Below are 22,727 nucleotides of genomic sequence, written 5' to 3'. Positions count from 1 at the left end.
TTCAAAATCACTGTATCTCTCCACTGTATCTTTTTGTATTTATGCATCATCCGAAATGTATTAGAACTTTTCATACTATTAAACACAGCCGTGAACTTCATATCCTCGACTTCGAATAAGTTACCAGTTTCAGCACGTCACTACTTTATCTTTTTCGCAATGTGCTTAAGATAAATTCGTATCATGATACCGCTGTACAGTCTTAACTCTGTAGCGCACAAACGAACACTCTCCATAAGATGGCCTCTCGCTGCAGCAGTAGTATTCGCAGATCCAGAGCAAGTAAGTCTTACAGGGAGACTAGATATGTGAAAAACAGACAGGTTAAAACCGATACCGGTATTCTACACTCCTGGAAATTGAAATAAGAACACCGTGAATTCATTGTCCCAGGAAGGGGAAACTTTATTGACACATTCCTGAGGTCAGATACATCACATGATCACACTGACAGAACCACAGGCACATAGACACAGGCAACAGAGCATGCACAATGTCGGCAATAGTACAGTGTATATCCACCTTTCGCAGCAATGCAGGCTGCTATTCTCCCATGGAGACGATCGTACAGATGCTGGATGTAGTCCTGTGGAACGGCTTGCCATGCCATTTCCACCTGGCGCCTCAGTTGGACCAGCGTTCGTGCTGGACGTGCAGACCGCGTGAGACGACGCTTCATCCAGTCCCAAACATGCTCAATGGGGGACAGATCCGGAGATCTTGCTGGCCAGGGTAGTTGACTTACACCTTCTAGAGCACGTTGGGTGGCACGGGATACATGCGGACGTGCATTGTCCTGTTGGAACAGCAAGGTCCCTTGCCGGTCTAGGAATGGTAGAACGATGGGTTCGATGACGGTTTGGATGTACCGTGCACTATTCAGTGTCTCCTCGACGATCACCAGTGGTGTACGGCCAGTGTAGGAGATCGCTCCCCACACCATGATGCCGGGTGTTGGCCATGTGTGCCTCGGTCGTATGCAGTCCTGATTGTGGCGCTCACCTGCACGGCGCCAAACACGCATACGACCATCATTGGCACCAAGGCAGAAGCGACTCTCATCGCTGAAGACGACACGTTTCCATTCGTCCCTCCATTCACGCCTGTCGCGACACCACTGGAGGCGGGCTGCACGATGTTGGGGCGTGAGCGGAAGACGGCCTAACGGTGTGCGGGACCGTAGCCCAGCTTCATGGAGACGGTTGCGAATGGTCCTCGCCGATACCCCAGGAGCAACAGTGTCCCTAATTTGCTGGGAAGTGGCGGTGCGGTCCCATACGGCACTGCGTAGGATCCTACGGTCTTGGCGTGCATCCGTGCGTCGCTGCGGTCCGGTCCCAGGTCGACGGGCACGTGCACCTTCCGCCGACCACTGGCGACAACATCGATGTACTGTGGAGACCTCACGCCCCACGTGTTGAGCAATTCGGCGGTACGTCCACCCGGCCTCCCGCATGCCCACTATACGCCCTCGCTCAAAGTCCGTCAACTGCACATACGGTTCACGTCCACGCTGTCGCGGCATGCTACCAGTGTTAAAGACTGCGATGGAGCTCCGTATGCCACGGCAAACTGGCTGACACTGACGGCGGCGGTGCACAAATGCTGCGCAGCTAGCGCCATTCGACGGCCAACACCGCGGTTCCTGGTGTGTCCGTTGTGCCGTGCGTGTTATCATTGCTTGTACAGCCCTCTCGCAGTGTCCGGAGCAAGTATGGTGGGTCTGACACACCGGTGTCAATGTGTTCTTTTTTCCATTTCCAGGAGTGTATTTCTGAATAACCGGTATTTTTCTGTATTTGTTTGGTCTCAGTTATCAGAGGATTTTTCATTTTTTATTAATAACCGAGTAAAAAAAAACCGAAGTGTCCTCCAACCAGAAAGCAGTGCTGGAATTTTTCATTTCTACATAAAAAATTAAAAATCAACTTTTATACGTAAAATTTATTTTGGTTTGAAATATTACGTTATTATAGAAATGGGAAAAGCGATCAATGCTATTTCAGTAATAATGCCGATAGAAACGAGAGGAAAACACGTGGCATAAGAATTGATACAGCATTGTTGAAGCAGCAATGTCCTTGTTGCCATGTGCAGTGGATTGAGGTATGTTTGTACGTGCATTGTGCAAAACTTGTCCGCACATGGTGTATACGGTAGTTTCTCTCTAACGTTGCCGAAAATCCGTCGTTCTCCACAAAGGCAGCAATCCTAATCTGGAAGTGACACATCAATGAAGTGCAGAAGTCCATTCACTTTAAAAGATAAAAAATTAGTACGCCATTTCTTTGAAATAATAAAAGAGGAAGGAAATTATGGCAGTAGTAATAAACTAAAAAAATTAACAATTCATTCTCAGTATACAATAAAATTAGAAAATAGCTGATCTACTCCCCGTATGTACGTCATATGCATTTATATGTTTCTAGCCTTTGAAGACCGACAAATTAACACGAGAAATAGAGTTCTACAACCTCAGCTTTCACCCTTTAGCAATGACTATTTGTAATGTTTGTAATGCCTAAATAGTAGTATGATCCCCGATTACAACTTTATTTTTGAGCACAATATCAAAACGTTGAATCAACGGGAGGAGACTAGTGATTTTTTTATACACTCCTGGAAATTGAAATAAGAACACCGTGAATTCATTGTCCCAGGAAGGGGAAACTTTATTGACACATTCCTGGGGTCAGATACATCACATGATCACACTGACAGAACCACAGGCACATAGACACAGGCAACAGAGCATGCACAATGTCGGCAATAGTACAGTGTATATCCACCTTTCGCAGCAATGCAGGCTGATATTCTCCCATGGAGACGATCGTACAGATGCTGGATGTAGTCCTGTGGAACGGCTTGCCATGCCACTTCCACCTGGCGCCTCAGTTGGACCAGCGTTTCTGCTGGACGTGCAGACCGCGTGAGACGACGCTTCATCCAGTCCCAAACATGCTCAATGGGGGACAGATCCGGAGATCTTGCTGGCCAGGGTAGTTGACTTACACCTTCTAGAGCACGTTGGGTGGCACGAGATACATGCGGACGTGCATTGTCCTGTTGGAACAGCAAGTTCCCTTGCCGGTCTAGGAATGGTAGAACGATGGGTTCGATGACGGTTTGGATGTACCGTGCACTATTCAATGTCTCCTCGACGATCACCAGTGGTGTACGGCCAGTGTAGGAGATCGCTCCCCACACCATGATGCCGGGTGTTGGCCCTGTGTGCCTCGGTCGTATGCAGTCCTGATTGTGGCGCTCACCTGCACGGCGCCAAACACGCATACGACCATCATTGGCACCAAGGCAGAAGCGACTCTCATCGCTGAAGACGACACGTCTCCATTCGTCCCTCCATTCACGCCTGTCGCGACACCACTGGAGGCGGGCTGCACGATGTTGGGGCGTGAGCGGAAGACGGCCTAACGGTGTGCGGGACCGTAGCCCAGCTTCATGGAGACGGTTGCGAATGGTCCTCGCCGATACCCCAGGAGCAACAGTGTCCCTAATTTGCTGGGAAGTGGCGGTGCGGTCCCCTACGGCACTGCGTAGGATCCTACGGTCTTGGCGTGCATCCGTGCGTCGCTGCGGTCCGGTCCCAGGTCGACGGGCAAGTGCACCTTCCGCCGACCACTGGCGACAACATCGATGTACTGTGGAGACCTCACGCCCCACGTGTTGAGCAATTGGGCGGTACGTCCACCCGGCCTCCCGCATGCCCACTATACGCCCCCGCTCAAAGTCCGTCAACTGCACATACGGTTCACGTCCACGCTGTCGCGGCATGCTACCAGTGTTAAAGACTGCGATGGAGCTCCGTATGCCACGGCAAACTGGCTGACACTGACGGCGGCGGTGCACAAATGCTGCGCAGCTAGCGCCATTCGACGGCCAACACCGCGGTTCCTGGTGTGTCCGCTGTGCCGTGCGTGTAATCATTGCTTGTACAGCCCTCTCGCAGTGTCCGGAGCAAGTATGGTGGGTCTGACACACCGGTGTCAATGTGTTCTTTTTTCCATTTCCAGGAGTGTAGTATTCAACCACTGATGACTTCTCGAGAAAATCAATGAACGGTGAATGGATTAAGTTCTCTGATTCTTCCTATTTACTTAAATGTTTTTATTATGTTCAAACTGTCGGAATGAAAATTTTTCAGTTTTGGCTCGATTTCTGTCTTTATCACAGGAAACACATTGCTGGCCACCGTAAATGCAGCACCCTGAAGGAAGCATCCGAATCAAGTGAAATTTACACCATGGGTTTGCAGCGATGAGATATGCAACTGATTAGAATTTCAGCGCGGACGCACATCACGCGCGCCTGTGGCGCCACCTCATAGCGCCATTTAAGGCTTGGCGATTTCGACGAGTGTACGTTCGGCACGTGTGTTTACCTTGTGGTTGTTTCACAGGACGATCAGTTATGCCTCGTAGACAACAGCGAACATCGTTTGATCAAGTATCCGAGTTCGACAGAGGAAGGATAGTGGCTTACCGAGATTGTGGATTATCATACAGAGAAATCGCTAGTCGTGTTGGACGAAACCAAACAACTGTAATGCGGATATGTGACCGTTGGATGCAGGAGGGAACGACGGACCGACGTGGTCGATCGCATTCACCTCGGTGCACCACTGCACGTGCTGATAGGCAAATTGTGCGCATGGCAGTGACGGATCGCTCAGTGACATCCCGAACCATAGCACAACACATTGCGTCTGTAACGCATCATCCAGTGTCTGCGCGTACCATTCGACGCCGATTACAGCAGAGTGGTCTGTCCGCAAGACGTCCATTGCTTCGTCTCCCATTGACGCAGAACCACTGACGTCTCCGTCGCCAATGGTGTGATGACAGACGGATGTGGACGGCAGAAAGGAATGACGTTGTCTTTACTGACGAGACACGCTTCTGTCTGCAGCACCTCGATGGTCGGATTCGAGTGTGGAGACACCGTGGAGAGAGGTTGCTGGACAGCGGCATTATTCACCGCCACACTGGTCTTGCACCGGGTATTATGGTATGCGGCGGTATTGGATATTACTCTCGCACGCCTCTAGTACGCATTGCCGGTACTTTAAATAGCCGGCGCTACATATCTGAGGTGCTGGAGCCAGTTGTCCTTCCTTATCTTCAGGGCTCGGCCACAGCCATATTTCAACAGGATAATGCGCGACCACACGTGGCACGCATTGTCGAAAGGTTCTTCGTCAATAACCGGATTGAAGTGCTTCCCTGGCCGGCTCGCTCTACGGATGTTTCACCGATAGAAAACATGTGGTCCATGGTTGCTCAACGAGTGACCCAGATTACATCCCCAGCTGCCACACTAGATGATCTTTGGCAACGTGTGGAAGCTGCTTGGGCTGCTGTACCCCAGGAACACATCCAACGTCTCTTTGACTCAATGCCGAGACGTGTGGCAGCGGTGATCTCCAACAATGGCGGCTACTCTGGTTACTGATTCTGGCAGGAACCACATGTCACAGACGTCTGTAAACGTAATCATTTGATACTTGGTCAACATGTTATCTACAAAACAAATATTGTTGTGCTACCTCTTGTCTTTCTTGGTGTTGCATTTACGGTGGCCAACAGTGTAATAGGAACAAGAACCGAAAACCGGATATTTCAGAGATCGATTGTATTGAAAGGTTTAACAGTCACTTTTAACTGGCATGGAAGAAGCGATATAACCGAAAACTGGTTACTTCAGAGAAAACCGCCACACCTCAGGGAGACCACACGTCAATCACATTTTTGTAATTTTTTATATATGAAGTATGTGAAGTCTGGAAGCCCAACATCTATCGTTCAAAAGTTGATGCGGGTCTCAAAAATTCTCTAGTAAATTTAACAGTCCAGAACCCTAAAGGAACGTTAATACCTTCTACCGGCAGCATTGTTTCGTGGTACAACTTTCGCCTGTTACGTAGGAGTTCTCGTTTCATTTGCCAGGTGATGTGAGTTTTTAAACAGATGTGCTTGTTCTACTAACGTTTCTGTGAAGCGTAAATTACATTCAGATGTGGAAAGAAATCTGTGGCCCTCGGAACTAGTAATCACAGATTCGAGTCTTGTTTCAATCATTATTTTTGTACCTTTTTCTGTTCTGTTCCAGTAGCTAAGGGACATAAATACCAAAATCATTACATATGGGGAACGTTTGATAAATAGAGCACACAATGTTTTTTACTTTCGCGTTTTATTTCTTCCAGTATCACTTTACAGTGCTTCAGCTTAGTTTCCCTGTTGCTCTATGACTGAATCACAATGTCCTGGAAGCTCTTTCTACGCTAGACACCATTTCTGTTTATTTGTCGAATGGCTTGGATAACAGTGGTAGAAAGGTCTTCCAGAGGAACCTAACGAGGTCCACACATAGGGTTTTGGAACTTCGGGAGCAAGCTGAAGTCTGGTGGACTCATATCCGGGCAGTAGGCAGGATGTGGCAACACATACCATCTGTTATGGCACAGATTTTGGGCTACGACATTGCCGATACGAGAGCGAGCGCTGCCGTCGAGAAAGAGTAGCCCATCCTCGAGCAACTGAGGTAAGGTTTTTGTGCAGTATTTGCAGGAAGACACAATAATATCCGGTAGTGACATCTGTTCCACATGGGACTATCTATCATGATGATACCCTGGTGATCATAAACCCAAAATCATTATTTTCTTTAACATTGACTGAACCCGTCGAAATTTGTTTGGAAGTAGAGAAATCGAAGTTCTCCAATCGCTGAATTTGACTGCAAGTCGGGTCCAAAGTCTCTTATCCACGTTCCATCAATAGAGAAAATTTGACATCAGAATCCTTGAACGTCACGGTTGAATCGTTGTTTGAGCAAGGTTGCGATATACAGCAGTTTCAGCTTCTTCTCAGCAGTCACACGGTGTGGACCTATCTTGCTGAAATTTTTCTCTTCTTCAAATCATTTGTTAAAATACGGAATAAAATGGTTCAAATGGCTCTGAGCACTATGGGACTTAACTTCTGAGGTCATCAGTCCCCTAGAACTTAGAACTACTTAAACCTAACTAACCTAAGGACATCACACACATCCATGCCCGAGGCAGGGTTCGAACCTGCGGTCGTAGCGGTAGTGCCGTTCCAGACTGTAGCACCTAGAACCGCTCGGCCACTCCAGCCGGCAAAATACGGAATAGTGATGTTGGAGGAATTCCCGTGGCTTCAGAGAGTCTGTGGTCATACAACCAACACTACAACCGTTAACCCAACGTGAAACAATACTGCGATCCGGTTTAAACTCACCAATAATTTTACTTAACGCACTGTGGATTTGTGTTGCATTTTTGTAAAGTAATATTTCGATCCTAATGTAAGACCTCTGGTATTCAACATTCACAGTACCCGAGACCACTGGAGAGTCCGTTTGTACTTCTAGCCGAAGATATGTTAGAGCACAAAGAGGAAAAAAAGACGTGCTTCTTCCTGAAGCTCCCGACTATATCAGATGTAATTTTCATTGTTGTTGCATCAAACAATCCGCCGTAACACCAACCTGTGCATTATTTATGTAATGTTCCTCGCATATGCAAGTTAACAAACTGTGCATTATTTATGTAATGATCCTGTGCATTATTTATGTAATGTTCCTCGCATATGCAATGTGCATTATTTATGTAATGTTCCTCGCATATGCAAGTTAACACAAATCCAATTCTCTTTATGAAAATAAAAATCTTCTTATTTGCCGGCCGGAGTGGCCGAGCGGTTCTAAGCGCTACAGTCTGGAACCGCGCTACCGCTGCGGTTGCAGGTTCGAATCCTGCCGAGGTCATGGATGTGTGTGATGTCCTTAGGTTAGTTCGGTTTAAGTAGTTCTGAGTTCTAGGGGAGTGATGACCTCAGCAGGTAAGTCCCATAGTGCTCAGAGTCTTTTGAACCATCTTCTTATTTATAATTAAACATCGTACACAAAGATCCAGTTATCACTGCAAATATAATTTCTTAATAACCTCTTTTTCACTGATAATATTGTTTAAATTAAAAATAAGAAACATTACGAATTAAGTTTTTTCATCCTTCATGCATATGCTCATGGTGCATGCTGCTTTTCCGAAAAATGTCGCCCTTCCTGTCAATGAAACCGATCTTCTTAAAGACACTCGGAAAAAAGTCCACTTTCTCGATAAAATTTGCGATTTGCTTCAAAATGCTGCTTTGGACTGATACTTAATTTCTAAACTTCACGCGGCATTCATACATACAAAATATAGAAAACTGCGACTACCATGTGGTCTCCTTGTTAGTGCAGGTAAAACACGACACCGTCGGATGGGGCTAGCGGACAGCGGCCACGTTGCATGCGCCTCGTCCCTCCTCGAGAAGAATGTCTCTGATGCTGTGTTGGATCATATTCCTGCGAAACTTATCCACCCCCACCGTCCTCCCCTTCCTCCACAGGCCATCCTCCTTCTCTGTGAATCCCACTGGCTCTACCATTCCTTCCTCTGCACTCCTCCGCCACTAGCAATTATAAAGACACTTTCAAAACCAGCTGACAGCACAGAAACGCTGGGAGTGGCGCCTTAAATGCATAACACTCATTGTCGCCCTCCCTGTATACTTCTCCAAGTAATGATCCACCTTCCACCGTCTGACTGGTAACCATCCTGTCCCGTATTACCCACTCCTTCATGACAACGGCCTGTTCCCTGACTACCTCAGCACAGCTAACTACCTTGCTTCCCACCTCTCCGAAGGCTTCTCTATATCTGATGACCCTCACTTCGATTCTCCCTCTTTCCCAATGTCCTTGACTGCACCTACATCCCTGTCCCGCCACTTGCTCCCAGTTTCCAGTATTTAGACCAGTTACTGCCCTCAGAATTGAACATGCCTATCACAGCACACAACATAAAACTCTTCCTCTACTCCAAACACAACACTGCACCTGGTCACGATTGCATTACATACCACCACGTCAGGGAATGCCCTCTCTCCTTCCTCGCTTCCCTTGCTCCCTGTACAACACCATCCTCTCCACTGGCTTCTGCCCTAAAGTGTGGAAGATTTCCCACGTCCTGTTATTCCTTAAACCTAACAAACCCCCTTCTAACACCTCATCCTAACACCACACCTTTCCTCTCACCTCAGTAAGATCTTCGAGTCCATCGTCTCCTGCTGATCCATAACCTCCTAACTCAACACCACTTCCTCCCTCTTACCCAGTGTTGTTTCTCGCCCTCCTTCCATGCTGAAGACCAGGTCCTTAACCTCACCCATCTTCTCTCCATCCAACTTAACTCCCACCTCTCTGTTATTTTTGTTCACCTCCAGAATGCCTATGACTGTGTATGGTATTCTGGGTTCCTTTTAAAACTCCAGACTGATGTATCCCGCCTGGAAGGCGACGCGTGGGTCTGCTCCTGGAAACTGAAATGTTGGCCGAATGAAAGAAGCGAGTAGGAGCAGGTGAGGTAAAACACGTCGGTACTGCGTTTCAGTTTATAGATGTTTACTATAGGCAAAAACACGTTAGTGAATGGTTATGTAACTTTGCGTACATCCCGTCGTGAGTAGTACAAGGTCTCAATAGCAAGTAAACACACACTGTAGTTTAAGCGATGTTCCAGGCCGTCTGCTCTCGATGAAATGGGCAGAGTGCGCTGTCGTCGGTGTCCGAGTCGTAGTGCCAACCTACGCCATGGCATCGTAGCTATCGATACCACACAGACATGCGCCCTTCCTATCAGCTTTATCCATCTCACTGCCTCCTTCCTCTCCCACTATCATTCCTATTTCACCATTCATAACACCAATTCCTGTACCTTTTACCCTACTGCAGGTGCACCCCAAGGCTCCAACCTTTCCCCTCGCCTATATCTTTTGTACACTGTAGATATGCCCATACCAAACACCCCCTTCCATCTTCTTCAATATGCTGATGACACCGCCGTTCCTACGCTCAGTCCTACCCTTCAACAGTCCCAGCGCTGCCACCTAAACCAGTTCACCACTTGGTGCAACCTGTGGCTCCTTCAAATCAATCCTTCCACAATGCAGGCAATCATTGTAGGAAGTACAACCCATTCCTTCCGCCTCAACGATTTCTACCACGCCATCTATGATCACCATATCCAACTTCCCCCACCTTGATATACCATGGCCTCACCTTTGACCATCGCCTCACCTGCAGTCCCCATCTCCTTACCATCAAACACAAAACTCACAGGAGACTCTGCCTCCTGAAACTCCTGTCCAGTCGGACATGGAAATTCCACCCTTCCAGCGCCCTCCATACCTACAAATCCTTGATCCCTACCATCCATGCACATCAGTGTTGCATGGATCTCCGCCTTTCCTAAATTCTATAAAGCCCTCCAAATCCTTGAACACAATGCACTCTGCCTCGCTCTGTCTCCCATCCCCCACATGGATCCTCTATGACCTCACCCCCTTCCCACGTCTTCTCCTTTTCCTTGAACACAAATGTATCTTGGTATCCTGTACAGCAACCACCGCTTTGATCCTCCTCACCTCCTGGCGTATCCATTCCTCTCGGCTCCCCATCTGCTCTTGCGCCTTTATCAATGTATCCTGACCCTCTCCCCAAGTCTACACCCTCCAACTCTTCTCACAAAGGAACTTCCAATGTCTCGCAATCCCAGATGATGTGCCTTGCATCATTTTTATCCTCCTCTCCTCCTTTAGGCTCCCTCTTCTTCCCCTCCCCCCTCTGCTATTTTCCTCCCCTCTTAGCACTGTCCATCTCACATCTCCTTTCTCGGTCCTTGCGCTCCCTCCACATCTCTTGCCCCTTGGTGTGTTACCGACTCCCCTCCTTCCTCCCATTCCTACCTCCCTCCTCTGTCGATCTCACATCTCTCTTTCCTCTCTTTCTCTCTCCCTTGGCGTGGCCTTAAAATTCTGTTGCAGTTACTTTGTTTTCTTGTAGAGCTCGCTATGTATGTACCATCAATGTAGTGTGTGTTCATTGTCGTCTTTCAATACTGTGAAAATCGGTTTTAATTGTGCTATTTGTGCCGCCAGTGTCTCCATGCTATGTCTTCACTAGTGCCATTTTAACTTTATGTGGCTCTTATGTGAATGTGCCTATTCCGATAACCTCCTTTTTACTATCTTTTAAATCCAATTGCTCCGCCCCCCCCCCCTCTCATGTGTACATTTCACGTTTTATGCCCATATTTATAGATTTAATGTTCCCCTGAGGTATTCTACGTAACCATTTGGATGAAGAGCGTCGGAGCGTGCTGTTGCCAGCCCACATCTGTCCCAATGGTGCTGGTGAATGAAATGACGATAAAGGAAGGAACAAAAAAAGTAACAATCCCTGAGATCTATCTCCACACATCTTCATCCGGAGTACTGGAAAGTGGGTGACAATAAATGAGGATTCTGTAAAATACACATAGATGAAAAATATTGATGCTTTACAAAACTTGTTTGACGACTTTATATTACAGTTAAAATATATCATTGATGAATGTGAATGATGTCATCGCGAAATGGTGATGGAAATTTTGTCATGATGGAGCTGTAGAACAATGTGTAGCTTCTGCAACCCAATAAGTGGATGAAGTGAGGGAGCAAATGGGTGCGTGGTGGAGAGCTGTGATTCGGGCTGGAAAGAGGAGTACATCGTGGGACAGATTTAGTCCGTGGGAAGTGGAAGTTGGTTATAATTCCGGTGGGAGAGGATACATAGTGCATGGAGGTGCATGGGGGGGGGGGGTGGAATATACACTCCTGGAAATTGAAATAAGAACACCGTGAATTCATTGTCCCAGGAAGGGGAAACTTTATTGACACATTCCTGGGGTCAGATACATCACATGATCACACTGACAGAACCACAGGCACATAGACACAGCCAACAGAGCATGCACAATGTCGGCACTAGTACAGTGTATATCCACCTTCCGCAGCAATGCAGGCTGCTATTCTCCCATGGAGACGGTCGTAGAGATGCTGGATGTAGTCCTGTGGAACGGCTTGCCATGCCATTTCCACCTGGCGCCTCAGTTGGACCAGCGTTCGTGCTGGACGTGCAGACCGCGTGAGACGACGCTTCATCCAGTCCCAAACATGCTCAATGGGGGACAGATCCGGAGATATTGCTGGCCAGGGTAGTTGACTTACACCTTGTAGAGCACGTTGGGTGGCACGGGATACATGCGGACGTGCATTGTCCTGTTGGAACAGCAAGTTCCCTTGCCGGTCTAGGAATGGTAGAACGATGGGTTCGATGACGGTTTGGATGTACCGTGCACTATTCAGTGTCCCCTCGACGATCACCAGTGGTGTACGGCCAGTGTAGGAGATCGCTCCCCACACCATGATGCCGGGTGTTGGCCCTGTGTGCCTCGGTCGTATGCAGTCCTGATTGTGGCGCTCACCTGCACGGCGCCAAACACGCATACGACCATCATTGGCACCAAGGCAGAAGCGACTCTCATCGCTAAAGACGACACGTCTCCATTCGTCCCTCCATTCACGCCTGTCGCGACACCACTGGAGACGGGCTGCACGATGTTGGGGCGTGAGCGGAAGACGGCCAAACGGTGTGCGGGACCGTAGCCCAGCTTCATGGAGACGGTTGCGAATGGTACTCGCCGATACCCCAGGAGCAACAGTGTCCCTAATTTGCTGAGAAGTGGCGGTGCGGTCCCCTACGGCACTGCGTAGGATCCTACGGTCTTGGCGTGCATCCGTGCGTCGCTGCGGTCCGGTCCCAGGTCGACGGGCACGTGCACCTTCCGCCGACCACTGGCGACAACATCGATGTACTGTGGAGACCTCACGCCCCACGTGTTGAGCAATTCGGCGGTACGTCCACCCGGCCTCCCGCATGCCCACTATACGCCCTCGCTCAAAGTCCGTCAACTGCACATACGGTTCACGTCCACGCTGTCGCGGCATGCTACCAGTGTTTGCGATGGAGCTCCGTATGCCACGGCAATCTGGCTGACACTGACGGCGGCGGTGCACAAATGCTGCGCAGCTAGCGCCATTCGACGGCCAACACCGCGGGTCCTGGTGTGTCCGCTGTGCCGTGCGTGTGATCATTGCTTGTGCAGCCCTCTCGCAGTGTCCGGAGCAAGTATGGTGGGTCTGACATACCGGTGTCAATGTGTTCTTTTTTCCATTTCCAGGAGTGTAGATGTAGTGACAGCACAGCACCTTTATTGGTTATAAGTGAAAGGGGAATTGGGTGTTGGGACTGAATTTTTTCGGTTAATGTATTGCATCCGAAGGTACTATAGGAAGAAAAATATTGTCAGAAGTGGATGAGCTGGTACAGGATGCGATTTGGGGAAGGTAGGTGGTCGTGAAAAGTGAGACAGACAATATGTCTTTCTAGAATTAGAAGGGACTCACAGAATTTAGGTGAGGGAGAGGTCCAGGTCACGTTGTCATTAGTTAGATTTGAGAGATGTGGCACTTATATGTTAAGATAACTGTAAAAAGCTACAGTTTTAGTAGTTTTAGCCGGTCTTGGGCTTGGTGTCGGATGGTAAGGAGATGTGCATTCCATGTTAGCATAATGTTGAGAGTTAGTCCTAGATGCTTTACTGTGTTAAGTAGAGGGATGCGTTGGTAATAGATGGAGAGATGGAAATCTGAAACAACGGAAACACCGAGTTTTGCGACCGAAGATGGCAGCTTGGCTTTCATGTTGATTTACATGAAGTTCCCACGTATTACACCACTCGTCTAGGAGATTCAGATGGCGGTGGAGATATGCATGGGAGAGCCGAAGGGTGTGATAAGTGGCAAAGTAGGCAGTGTTGCCAGTATATTGCAGGAGGTACGTCTGAGGAGAGAGTGGTTTCGGAATGTCTGCAGTGCACAGGACATAAGAATTAAAGGAGGGATGAGAGAACACAGCCTTGAGTCACACCTTGCAGCAAAGTTAGAGATGCAGGAACAGGCATGACTGACTGACATATGTAGCACAAAGGAAATGTCCTTTAATGTGGACATAATTAACTGGGAGTGTATAGGTTTGTAGTTTGAGAAGTGGTCCAAATGCCGTACCCGGCCGAAGGCGTTTTGGACATCAAAGAAAAATATGGTCGACTTCCGTTTGTAGATTCGATGGGAGATTAGGTGGGTAAAGTAAAGAAGCTGGTCGTCCATGTAATAGTTGGGACGATAACTACGTTGGGGATTAGGAATAGGTACGCGGATTACAAGGTGCTGATGGATTCAATGGACAAGAATCGCTTCAAAGATTTTGCAAAGAACTGACTTGAGGCTGCCAGGTCGATATGATGAGGTCTGTGAGGGTGGTTTTTCAGGTTTCAGGAAGAGGGGGATTTTGGATGTTTCCAGTGCTCTGAGTAATAACCTGTGTACAAGATGATATTGTAAACGATAGCCTTAGTTTCGTGATAGGCTCTGGGCCATTGTATCGTGACAGGGCACAGTGCATAGATTTTTAGTGAGCATTTGTGTAATGTTGACAGCTGTTATGGGCATGTTGAGTGCTTTCCTTGGCGTGCTGTGTAAGAAATGGAAATAAGGGTGAAAGGTGGGATAGCTGTGTTGGTATGTTGTTACACATAAGAACTCATCGTGTAATCATATGGTATAGTGGATGTCTCCCAGGTAGGATGGGAAGCAGGTGGCTTTTTTGGGGTTGTCTGGAAGTGGTTTGCTGTTGTGTAGGATGGGATAGTTGGGAGTAGGGCTGGAGTTAGCACAGTTCCACGTTGATGCAGCTTTCGGCACCAATCAGTGTGGGCTGAAACGATTCGCACACAGAAGGCGAGTTGGGCAGCTCATAGCAACTCAGGGCCACCGTGGGATCAGTGAAGGTAGGTGGAGCTAGTGGAGACGCTCTCGCCTACCTACAATCGTCAAACATCCGTCTTTGCTTCCTTTCGACATCCGAAGCCCGCCTCCATGCCCTACTAAACGTGAACCTTGGCCTCTGTTGAAAATGCTGCTGTACTTTCTAACCTCATCAGCGCTGTTTATAACCTTACTTAGCAGCCGTTTACAAAGGTCTTGGACCCACACAAGCCTATCTACCCTTTGTCGATATTTGTTGCTAGAAATGAAAACAAACTTCAAATGAGCTCTGATGTACATATTCACAGTACGCGATAGGAATTTCCACATAAGCTCTGCAGACTTATTATAGTGCAATAAATTGTGGGTTCTGCGCTGTAATGGAGAAGTCTTTCGTATGTTGCCTACAGACAGAAATCTAAATATGAAGATTATCTCGTCATCCACTTGTTCATATAATTTTTGTAGATTAAAGGATTGAGTTTCATCGCGAGCAACATGTAAGTGATTGTGAATTCGTCATGGTTCTCACATCGTGCAGATAACTGTCATTCATTAATAGTTGCCACTGCAATCATCTAAATATTAAGCCAGAATTAGTGTTTCAGTAGAACATTTTCTCTATAAATGAGAGAGCAACAGTTCGAGCTCTTGAAATAATTTAGTAGCTTAACGATAAAAACCCGTTTCACTTCCTGAGTATCTTTGCATCCACGAGGCCCATGGAAAGCACTGAAAATAGGGTTAAAAAGATGTAGCCCAGTGTAAATAAAAGCCTCTAAAGAGTCACTCCCCCTTAGTCATATACAGAAGGTAAACCAGCTACATGTTTGTGTAGCAACCCGACATAGTGACTACTGGGCTAACTAGTAGCATGTTGAGAAGTTTCATAGTTTCATAGTTTTATAGTTTTTTTTTGTTTTTCTTAGTGTAGGTTTTCTTGATTCCAGAGGCTGAAAGTACCGCTACGGTTGTATAGGTCTTTTATTATCACACGACCGGCTTCAGGCTCTTATAAGTCCATCTTCAGGGGTCGTAACTTGGTGCTGTGACCCAGAGCGCCGCGGTAGACGTGTACAAGGCTCAGTGTGCTACCTACGAGCGCAGAACAGGGAGTCCCGAAACCGGTCGTGTGATAATATCAGAACTTTACAACTGTAACGGTATTTTCAACCTCTGGTATAATGCTCAGTTGTGGATGTTCCTCCAACAGGATTGTTTTCTAGATGCATTAATGAGATGTAAAGAAAAGAGCTCTCTAGACTCTTTCGGAGATCCAGTGTCTCCTTGTTGTCTTAACCCCATTCTTCCCCTCTCTGTGTCTTGTAGAGAACGCCGATATTCTCTAGATGTCTCCATAACATACTCGTGTCCATTTGTGGCAGTAAATTTATCGCATTTGGTATTATTACCATCTTCTGAATTAGGCTGAACTTCTTCAAGCACTATTCCAATAGGAATATCACGTAAACGTTGTTTACTACTGTTACTTGCTCGAAAGCAGCAGAAACAATGAAAATAAAAACGGTAAACTTCCTAATATTTGTTTGAAGACAACAATGCAAAAGTTTGTTTGGTTCTAAATATTTTAAATCAACGTCTCAGCCATCTGAATAACCGAAATCTTCCCTTGATATTACCGATGGAGGGGCAGGGGGGCGGGTAGGATGAGTGTAATAAAGCTTTTGGCAGTAAAATCAAGTAAATGAATTTCCATTAACAAATTCTATAGTAAATCATATGTAAACGCAGTAATGAAAAATTAGATCTGATTTGAAGCTTATGTATGAAAGTACGCAGGTACAACACATAAATATTGAGTCACTGGGCCTACAAAGCCCTTCCTCGATAGTAATGCCAGGGTTAGTTAAACTGTGGCATTACTTAATTCTCTACGTTCAAGCTGAAGCTAAACATGAAGAGATTTTCAAGATGGATGGCTAGTTACACACCAGACACGTTCGAGTAAAATAACATTGTAGTAAAAATAGACTTAAATTTGTGACTCAGTAGTAATCCAAACTTAAATTATCGTTGTTTTTTGCTGGAGATATTCGCTTCTAATTTGACTGTAACATACAAAATTGATGAAAAAGAATATGCAACGTACGTCTTATTTAGTTTTTCCTTTTCTACTAACAGAGTGCAGACGGCCTGCAACAGATCGGGAAATTCGGCTGCTACCTATCTACCATGCTTTCGGAGCTCTTCGTTAACTGCTGGTTTGGTGATGACCTCATTACAGAAGTGAGTTTCAATCGAAAAATATCGGTAAGCGATATCACATTGTTTTAAATCAGCTCATTTCTGTTCACAGTAACAGACACAGCATACACTGCATAAAGCTGCACCCCTTACGAATCCCCCGATTCATTTTCGAATTCTTTTGATTTTCAGAAAAATAAATCCAATGCAGATACCTGTCTTAATAAATTATACTAGAAATGTTTGGGAGTTGTCGATATTTATAAACATATCTAAATTGCTACAAATGTTAATCCCTACACCATGATGCAATATAAACCTAACTATGTTGTAATTAACTGCTACTCATGATGGTAATAGAACGTTTGACACCGTCGTGTATCATATAATACTGGAACAATGACATGTTGAATGAGACACTAAGAAATTTTGTGCCAGATTAATGTGTGCAAGGCACGCTTCCCTAAAATGGGGGAACAGAGAAGTATGTCCCTTTAAAACTATTTTCTGTTGCATTACACCAATCGATTACTAGTGTTAGACAGTCTATAAGGCTTACGTGGATCTTTTTATCACAGAATAATGAAGATAAAATTTCCGTTGTATTTTGGATTACTAAACAAATATTACACTGTCTCACACTTGGTTATCACATTTCCAAAAATTTTTCAACAAATATCTGTCAACATATATCCATGACATGTTTGAAACCGTTATAAATGCAATTACTGTGGCAGATAGTAAGTGCTGGTGGTCTGTTGCAGAGCGAGAACCTATCTCTGGCGGCGTACGATGCGGTGACTTCTCTGCAGGGATGCCCCCTGTCCATCAAACGGTCGCTGCTGCTGCTCATGCACCGCGCCCAGAGACCACTGTGCATCACCGCCGGAGGGTTCTTCCCCCTCTCCAGGGAGTCCTTTGTTGCGGTGAGTAACCGTGTGGCTGTAGTCGTTTGTTATTCATGCTCGGCCCCAATAAACTGCGATGGATGCGGCAGATGTGTGACACAGATTAATCTTTCCCTCATAGAAAACACTTGTGCACAATGCTCGTCATCAGTAACCTCCCACAAACCTGTCTAGGTCAGCTATGGTAGTATTTAGTACACGCAAAAATATAAAATTTCTTCCTAATTCGCAAACAGAACATGCATAAGTGATGTTATTATTATTAACTGCCGCATTGGCCCAAATATTAATGTTGTTTGAAGGTCTATAGGTAAAATTTTTTCACAAATTCTTTCAGTTCGGCTGCAGAAATTCTTTGGGAATTGTGTCCCTATGTGGCACACTGATTCTTCTTAACATCAGAATAGTGCGGCTAAATATATTCATGCTCTGTACCCTTTGAAAATATACCATGATATTTACTTTTCTTTATTTATTGCCATAATGTAATCAAATGTACATGTCTGTGACAGGCTGCATTTTATGTACTGATTTCTCTCTACGAAAATATGTGTTCCAATAACAGCCATACAATCATTTAATTTTACGTTAGTTGCAATCAGCACATTGGCATATTATTTTTTGATAGTGTATCAATAATACGCTAACTAATATATTTAACCTGTATGTATGATAAACCAAGGTGCCCTAATAGTAAAGGAATCCTTCGCCTTTATTACTCTACTGCATCTTTACTGCTTACGGTTTTTGAGCCCCCAGTTCTCTGTGGAGAAATACTGTCAGCATCATGTGTCCAAGCCACTCCAGTCTAAAATTCAGTCAGTAGACTGCAGACTTTCTTCCTTTCCTGCAAGCCATAACTTTAAATTACAGTGGTTTGATTTGTTTGGTAGTGCAGTTGGTCCTGTACTTTCAAAGTTCTCAAAATATTTGCCCAACCTAATAGGCAGAATGGTAATGAAACTGCATTTATATTTGACGATTGCGACGCTCTAATATTCTTTTGGAAATACTGATTTATATCTCCAAAGCTTGTTAATCAAACAAGTAAAGTTTACACATCATCATCCTTGGTTATAACGGTCATATACGAGTCTCTAATGATACCAAGATGATGAATGTATTTGTCAAGTTACTGAAAGAACCACTTATCTTAAAAACGTGATTTTATGGTGGTATGAACAATTCTCTGTGCTAATTCATTCAAAATTTGGAATTTTTTTTGTTGCTATTAATTACATGTATACTTTCAAAAGTCTGGTTTTATCCAAACTGTGTAGTAAATTACCACACAAAAGAAAAGATACATGTTGAGAGGAGAATTATATCGTACTTTGCTTTCTGTATGTGATTTATTTTCAAAGTCAGCTTCGTCCTAAAATTTCTTATATGATAGTTTTATTGCGTTGTTACCATTCACATATTTTTGTTTGTAATGAAAAAGACGTCGTTGGCAAGAAGAGGTACAGCGTTTAAAAGAGTGATATGGTACAAGCAATGAAGTGTAGTGAAGAAAGTAAATGCATACATGAACAAACGCTCTCTGAAAGTGCGAGTATGTTATTTCTAGATTACGTTGAGAAATTATCTTTAAAATAGTACGTCTTCTGTATTTACTACATACTTTTCTCTCCCATGAGAGATCACTGACTCAGTGTAGTACATGAAAGCCTATCACGTTAAAGTAAGTAACGTTCTCATTGACTCAATGTAGTACACGCCTCTGCTGAGTAAAATGTATGTCTGTTACCTTTGGTGCAAAACCATAAACGTCAGATAATTCTACACAAAGTTAATGATGAGAAAAATAAATGTTTGCAAAGTATGGGCCGAAAGGTTCAGTGTCATATGGTCTTCAATGAAGATGTTTTTCAAAAGAGATCTCATTCTATTTCTTGATGTACATCTCATCCATAAGAAAGAAATACCTACACCCAGGCAGTGATACAATATTCGCATTGAAACTCACTGACAAGATGAAAATATGTACAGGACCAAGACTCCAACGTGAGAGATTTACCTCTGCAGAGATGTGTGCTACCCGTGGAGACGTCCAAGAACGACCCAGCACAGCTCTACTTTCCCCAGTCCTCATTTCCCCCTTTACTTCACGGAATTTGTCCTTCATAACCAGCGCTCCCAAAAGAAAAAGAAATGCGAGGACATGGCTGAGCCCTTACGTGACGTCTTTGTCCCTTTCCGACGCAGTTTTAATCTGCCAGAAGTTTCACTTCAGCGCACACGTCGCTGCAGAGTGAAAATTCATTTGGAATAGTTGTCCTGCTAGTTTAGCTTCATTATGACCTTCACATTGGTCAGTCATACTAAGCACTGTAGAGTATTCTTAATTCTCGACTAATCATAAGGAATGCAAAGTTCTTGCACATACTTTTGGTAACAAAATTAAAGTAATGTATATACCAAGAAAATTGGCTGACTTATCTCAAGTCGCATTTAAACTGGGGGAAGAAACAAATATTTCCTTTACCAAAGATGTAACCGAAATACAACTTACACTCCTGGATCAGCATGTTTACTCTGTGGCTAGAAGGCAGTCCACGAAACGACTGTCTTTCATGGCTTCCACGAATATTAAAAAGTGGTCTTGTGTTGAGATAAGCCCAATACTAGGCTCATATCGGTAGACTGTGGTTATAGACTATCGAGAAGTCTCCCTCTATCAAATTCCTCCAGAATAAATAGACACGTTGAGCAGTTATGCCCAAACAAACATAAAAAATATACACAGAAGAACAACTAGAGAAAGAAGGGAGAAAAATACTGAGAACAATACTAGGTCACAAAAGAGGTGGAGAGAGGTGGATGCGAAGACCTAGGGAAGAACTGTGCCAGAACATGAGAACAATATCCGTGGAAATCAGACTCAAAACGGCAAGGTTTTCTGGACATTTAGTTAGGATGAGTAGGGACAGAATAACGAAGCGAGTGTGGGAAACAACAGGGTGTGGACAACAGGAAAGGCAGGAACCAAGAGGGTTGTTGAAATTCGGAAGGACTGGTTTGAATTGGGGATCAAGATCGAAGGAAAGGAAAATTGGAGGAACAAATATACACCGACCAATATGCCGGACATCAATGACAGAGAAGAATACAGGAAAAGATTAGAGTTGCACCAGTAGAGCCGACAGGAGAAAAGGACACTGAAGATCTCGGAAGAAGAGCGGGAGAGAAGAAACGAAAGAATGAAGAGGTTCTGAGAGAAAAAGAGGAAAATGCAGTCCACGAAGGTGCTACCCGTGGTCCTACAGAGGCCGTAACCCAAGAAGAAGAAGAAGAAGAAGAAGAAGAATAAGAAGATTTAACTTTCATGTATCGTAAGCAATCGTTTCAGGAAAACTGCATACTGGAAAAACATGTAATTCCAGAATCTGCTGTTTTAAATTTTGTAATGCGAAAACAAAACCTTTTCAGACCAGCGAGGTATGCACCTATAATTCGTTTACATACAGAAAGTTTTCTTCAGCCTCGAAGCGGATGACAACTTTCATCTCTTCATGAATCAAAATAAGGTGTGGATACGATTCTTATGGTGGCAAGCCGAATAAGACTCACACAGACAGTCTCCTAAGAAATGCGGCAATGGGTGTGAACAATGAATCAATTGCTAAAGTTGACAAGAGGAGCGATGTCACGGACCACACATCTACATCACGCATGCTTGTCTGTTTCAGTTATCTTTATTAGTGGCCTTTGGTTATGACCGTCAGCCATACTCCGATATATGATATGCTACAGTTTCAGAGATAGATCCGGTCACATACACACATACAGCCATAATTCGCTTAGACTATTAACATTGGTTATAAGCATATAAACTTACAATTAAGTCATCCTATACTTCCATCACTGCCGTAAGCTGTCAGTCCAAATGATAATTACCTGTACAACAAATAACGTTCATGCCTCCTGAGTGGTTTTCTGTCGTACACTGCTTAAGTAGTTTGAGTTGTACGAAACCGATGATATTCGATTTTCTAACAATGTTCTCTGAATTTTATGTATTATTCCAAGCAGCGACCCGTAAACAAACTTAGTAAAGAACTTAGTGCTACCTCTGTGAAGCCTGGTTGCCAGCGACTCTGCTAGTAACGTAATGAATTTTAATTTCATTGCTTATGATATTTCTCCTTTTTGCAGGTGCTAAACGTGTCTTACTCATTCTACGCCATTTTACGAAATTTCAAGAATGAAGAACTGTAGCACGCTTCTGTTTCTACCACTGTTGCATCGTTCTTTTCTGTTGCAGAAGAATATGGGATTAATGATTACGATTAATGATTATCAATGGCGCTTTATTTTCGATAGTGAAAAATAGCATACCTTCTTTCTGGAATCACCAGTTACGTGAAACAGTTCTATAAAATAGTATAGCGTTCGAAAATAATTCCTTTAATTAACATGGGAAGTGAGTGTTTAATCAAAAACGCCTAACTGGAGCTGATAGAGTCATAAACACGTCTACTCAGTACAGGAAGTTCCTTTATTCTAACCGGTACTTGTATTTCAAAATGTATTAGGAAGAAGTTTGAGGTATCATTGCTGATAACACTCATGCCAGTCCAATTAGTAACTGTTCACAGGATGGTTTTCAACATAGGGTCCGCGTACCTTGAGGTGATGCTACATGAGTTACATCCTATTTCGACTGTAACATTTACGTTTATTTTCATATGTTGATTTGGTCCAGTCACATACAGGTAACAAACAAATATTAACCGTTTTTTCATACATAATGAATCTCTAGCGTTTGGTGGATAGCACTGTGAAACTGTAAACAAGTCATTAGTTACTCTGCTTTTAA

At 44.8% G+C, this 22,727-nt stretch overlaps 1 protein-coding gene across 1 annotated transcript in view; it reads left to right on the top strand.

Annotated features, from left to right (window-relative positions):
• Positions 1–22,126, top strand: part of LOC126195635 (odorant receptor Or2-like) — a 60,562-nt gene extending 38,436 nt beyond the window's left edge. The window contains exons 4-6 of the mRNA XM_049934259.1: positions 16,935–17,039; positions 17,762–17,923; positions 22,064–22,126. Of these exons, the coding sequence (XP_049790216.1) occupies positions 16,935–17,039; positions 17,762–17,923; positions 22,064–22,126 (330 nt within the window). The remainder of the gene's footprint in view (positions 1–16,934; positions 17,040–17,761; positions 17,924–22,063) is intronic.
• Positions 22,127–22,727: the final 601 nt, after the last annotated feature.

Source organism: Schistocerca nitens, chromosome 7, assembly GCF_023898315.1.
Source record: "Schistocerca nitens isolate TAMUIC-IGC-003100 chromosome 7, iqSchNite1.1, whole genome shotgun sequence".
In the NCBI taxonomy this organism is placed as follows: Eukaryota; Metazoa; Arthropoda; class Insecta; order Orthoptera; family Acrididae; genus Schistocerca; species Schistocerca nitens.
Note: the sequence above shows the minus strand (reverse complement) of the source record. Positions and strands in the feature narration are given on the sequence as shown.